Source organism: Mesitornis unicolor, unplaced genomic scaffold (assembly GCF_000695765.1).
Source record: "Mesitornis unicolor isolate BGI_N332 unplaced genomic scaffold, ASM69576v1 scaffold20530, whole genome shotgun sequence".
Classification (NCBI taxonomy): Eukaryota; Metazoa; Chordata; class Aves; order Mesitornithiformes; family Mesitornithidae; genus Mesitornis; species Mesitornis unicolor.
In genome coordinates this window covers 24,821-29,381 of record NW_010157836.1, presented here as the reverse complement: position 1 = coordinate 29,381, position 4,561 = coordinate 24,821, and the positions used below count along the sequence as shown (strand labels likewise).

At 39.7% G+C, this 4,561-nt stretch overlaps 1 protein-coding gene across 1 annotated transcript in view; it reads right to left on the bottom strand.

Moving 5' to 3' along the window:
• LOC104538464 (EP300-interacting inhibitor of differentiation 3-like) overlaps nucleotides 1-4,561 on the bottom strand; it is a 10,802-nt gene that overhangs the window by 5,613 nt on the left and 628 nt on the right. The window contains exons 2-5 of the mRNA XM_010181679.1: nucleotides 4,463-4,559; nucleotides 3,116-3,196; nucleotides 2,397-2,527; nucleotides 1,273-1,424 (exon numbers count right to left, since the gene is read on the bottom strand). Of these exons, the coding sequence (XP_010179981.1) occupies nucleotides 1,273-1,424; nucleotides 2,397-2,527; nucleotides 3,116-3,196; nucleotides 4,463-4,559 (461 nt within the window). The remainder of the gene's footprint in view (nucleotides 1-1,272; nucleotides 1,425-2,396; nucleotides 2,528-3,115; nucleotides 3,197-4,462; nucleotides 4,560-4,561) is intronic.

Here is a 4,561-nt window from a genome sequence, read left to right as displayed (position 1 = left end):
CAGGTACCCAAAAACTCCACAGCACATTTTTTTCCCTATCTTGGCTGAGTTGTAACTGCTCAGCTTCAGAATTCATGGACTGATAATGAAAAAAAACCCAAACTCAGGCTTCAGATAAGAACAGATGGAGTCAGAAATAAGTAGCTCTTTTCCTAAACTGAGAACTAGACTTTATTATTTAAAATTAACACTTTGCAAGTAGTCAAACATCCTCCATCAAAAGAAGCCCATCATTACTAAAGATGTCAAAATGCAACTACCGTGCAAAAAAAATAAAGAGTCTTTCTTGCAGTCAGTTGTGTCTTAAGATAATAAAACCAATTGAAAAATAGACCTATCCTTTAGAGATTACAGCTTGAAAGTGCAAACAGGAGTTTAAAATATCCCAATTAGCTATCCAATATTAAATACCAGATATTGTATGATCAAATTATTATATTCAGCAACTTTCTTAAAATTACAGTGATACTTACTAGGGGGTGGAACAGGCATAAAAGCAGAGACAACTGAATAATATTCTATCAGCTCTACTGTTGATAATGTAACTGAACTAGACCTTGCTATTGTAGGCTGACTTTAAGAGTTTTGAATTGGAGCGTTGTCTATAAGCCAGGCGATGAAGGCTCATTTGACAGCAGCTAAAAGGGCTGCCTACACATCAGGAGAGATGACACCATTCTGCACAAGGTCATCTGCCAGTAACCAGGTGATTTCTTACAAAGGCAGAGCCAGAAAGCAAGATTCTAAAAGACAACCCATTAACACAGACGTGTAAGAGCTGCTGGTCTCTTCATGGTAATACAATCATCAGGTAAAAGATAGAGACTGACCTTCCAGAACTGTCTGGAGAAGGTGGAAAAAAAAAACTCCAAAAGAATCCCCCCCAATAAACAGTTCCTCTCTTTGTGATTCTGGCTGCAGCTTGTACAGGGAGAGAAAGATGGGGAAGATGCAGCTTTTAAAGGAAAAAGGATCACTTTGACCGGTTTTGGTCTGAAACAGGCAAATCAAGAACACCTTGTTATCTCTACTAGATACAAGTGATATTATTTTGTAGCCAATCTAAATCAAAATCAAAGAGAGAAATAATATGAAATATTTTGGAGACGAGGAGTTCACCGTACCATAAGAACAGAGACCACACATTAAGTTCTTGTTGGCACCCTGTGACCCAAGATTAAATTCTATTCAAGCCCACAGCAGTAAAGATAAGAAGCAATTAAGGCCATTAGCTTGTGCTGCAGTATATACTATTTCCTTAAATAAACTTACATGTAGTGAAATGAAGGTGCTCTTCTGAAGTACTTTTCTGTTTCCTCTCCCAGTTTATGCCAGGCATTACTAGGTAAATAGCCAGCTGAAATGCTCTCAGAATCACTGTCATTTTCTTCTACTTCTACGCGATTTATACCCATGAAGGTTAGCTACAAAAGAAAAAAAGCTGCAATGAGAATTCACTTAAAGATCAGAGGATGCACTAATGGTGAAATACTGTATGATGGCATTTGTCCTGCTAGATTAATATTTAATATCACTGCATAAGAACAATTACTTTCTTGAAGATGCTGTGAAAACACAATAACACTGTATTCCAATAGAATTTCAATTATGTATGAAGTAGCAAAGCATCACTTAAATTGCACTATAAAACTAAGATGTCTCACAGTTTCTGAACATCAAACACTTCCAGGAAGCCTAGCTCCTTAGATACCACAAAACAACATATTTGGCCCAACCCTGCATCCAGGAAAAACTTCAATAAAACAACTGATTTTTCACATTGCAGAGCTCTAGACTTGACCAAAGACTCAGACTCCTTATTAATCTGCTGTAACAGAAAATTTTCAGGGAGGAAAAAACCCCAAACCAGTCTGCTTCAAAGCTGCTCTGAACCAACTCTTCCACCCAGTCACAGTACAAAGACACAAACACGTCAAGTCTAAAAACACACAGGTAATTCAAAGTCCCATTTCATGTCAGCGACACAGGACCTTGAGAACTCCAGCCAAAACCACATAAAGCAGTGGACGGGATAAAGAAACTACTCAACTACTGGGAAACTACAAAGTGGTAAGTATAAAAGAAGTGCATAAGACTACTTTAAGAGCACGAACTGACTGAACTGTGATGAAGTAGCAGCAATGCAACAATGTGAGGGGATGTCTGCATTTTAAGTTTGGTTTTTCCCCTGTGCATACTGGAAATGCTTAAAACATAGTTTAAAACAATTAACAAACTAACCAGAAAGTTAGTCAAAGAAATTCATAGGAAGAGTGTTCAATTCCATCTGAACTGTCACGTACTGCCTGACAACCCAAGGCTTTTTTTCATGATTCTGTAACAAATCAGACAAACTTCTGGCAAAATTGTTGGTAACCTCAGAGTCTGAAACTTACCAAGTCTTCTGCAAATGCCAGGGAATCAAATGCTGTCATCTCAGAGTGCAACTCATTGGCCTTTTCCTTTCCTAGATTTGATGCTAAGACAAGAAACTGGGCATCCAGCGCAGCCTCACGTGCACACGAAACTGTTGCAGAAAAGATTTTACGTTAATAATGGCAAATTGTCAAAAATACAATAATAAAGTTTAGCATACAGACTATCCTGGGTATAGAGGATAAATCGTTTTCTTGCAACGACCTCTAACACACACAATTCTTGCAAATATTTGCATTTAAAAAAGAAAAGAGCGATAAAAGGAGAGGATGACACTGACAAAGGTAAACATGAAAATATAACACATTATCTTAAAGAATAAAATGCCTTTTTCATTGACATCTTTTCATCTCTCCAAGTGAAATGAACTCCTCTACACTGATATCTTCTATATGTACTATTTACATACATTGTCCTACAGAGTCAAGACAAAGCAAGGAGTATTTCTAAGTGCAAATAAACACTGACGTAATGATATTTGTTTCCCCATGTCAACTTATTCAAACAATTCCTCTTCATCTAAACATATCTATTTCAAGTTATACCTTAATAATTCCCATAAAGTACTTGGAACTCAACTTCATTCTCTTGCCCTTTTTTGTTTATAAGCCATCATTGCCTCAAACTTGGCCAACAGTCAAGCAAACACCTCCAGCAAGGACCACAGAATTTCTCTTACCTCCACTAAATAGTTTATTGGCTTCTTCCAAGGCTTTTGTCAATGTGTTGCTTTTTGAACTCAGCATATCCTCACGATTTTCTGGGGGAAAGGACAAATGAAATCCTAAATTACTTAACTATAGAAGCACTGAGAAACACATACTTACAGCTTACATCAAAATTGGCTGGTTCACAGCCCATCATACACAGAAAAATACAGAATACAGTTATAGCACATTAATAACAAGATTATTAAGGCTCCATTTTTATTAATGCTTATGCATTAACACAGTTGGAAGTAGTAATTTTCCATTCACTTCAACGGAGTAAGATTTATATGGTTGAAATTTATGTTAGCAGATCCCAGATTTCTTTTGGCTCCAGTTAAATATCTCTATCTGTGTCAAGACAGCTACCAGCTACCATACTTTGCTTTATGTTATTTGTCTTACTCGTAAGTTATTGAGGGTTTTTGTGAAAGAAACAAATAAGCCCCCAAAAATCCATGCTTGGGGGGGGTGATCTTTGCAGATCACCATGTCAGCTACAGTTACTTACATGTATGTAACAGCACACAAGCAATTTAACAAGGCTTTCAGGTACTCAATTCTGAACAGCTTCTCAACATACACCATACTCAATGCACTGACACACAACTGTTGTTTTCCTGCATGAACACAGGCCGGATCATCCATAAACTGCGTTGTATTCTCTTGTCAAACCACCCTACAAATTTGGCAAGTACACAGAAAACAAACACCACCACAAGTTCCTAAATTTGGCAGTGTTTACTAACAAAAAAAACCCCACAATGTTATGCTTTCATGAGAAAAACGACAGACTCCAAACAAACATAGGAGAAGTACTGACACACACATCAAGAAAGGTGCTACAAATCCCATAGCGCTTTTGGGAAAGCTTAAGAATAACTTTTAGGAAAGCTTAAGGATAACTTTCTGGTGCAGGCAGACACTGGGACCTTCAGTTTCAAACTAAAGCTCCAGGTCTAAGACTGAGAGTTTCTTTGCATCAACACAGTCATACACATTACATGCAGGTTAACTCCTCATGAACTTCCTATCCTTGGGCATGCCACTGCTTCCAGGCAGACAAATTTCGAGCTAACCACCGGCCCAAAATTTCAGCAGGCCAAGGCCCTTGGGAGTTCCCACGAAAGCTTTAAGAGCTCCTCAAACAACAAGGACAGGCTACACCACAGCACCGCAGCCCCCACTTCCCCGGCACAAGGAGGCATCCCCGGCAGGAGGAAAGGCGCGTCCGCCCCGGCACCGGGCACAGACCGGCGGGCAGGGCCGCTCCTGAGGGGGGAAACCGCTCCTTGAAGGGAGCCGCACCCCGGGCTTACGCTGCACGCTGTAGATGAGCTCCCGGTACTGGTTCCGGATCGTCCTTCTGCTGCGCTCATCGCCGCTGCCCTCGGTGCATCCTGGCCGCCTGGACTGCT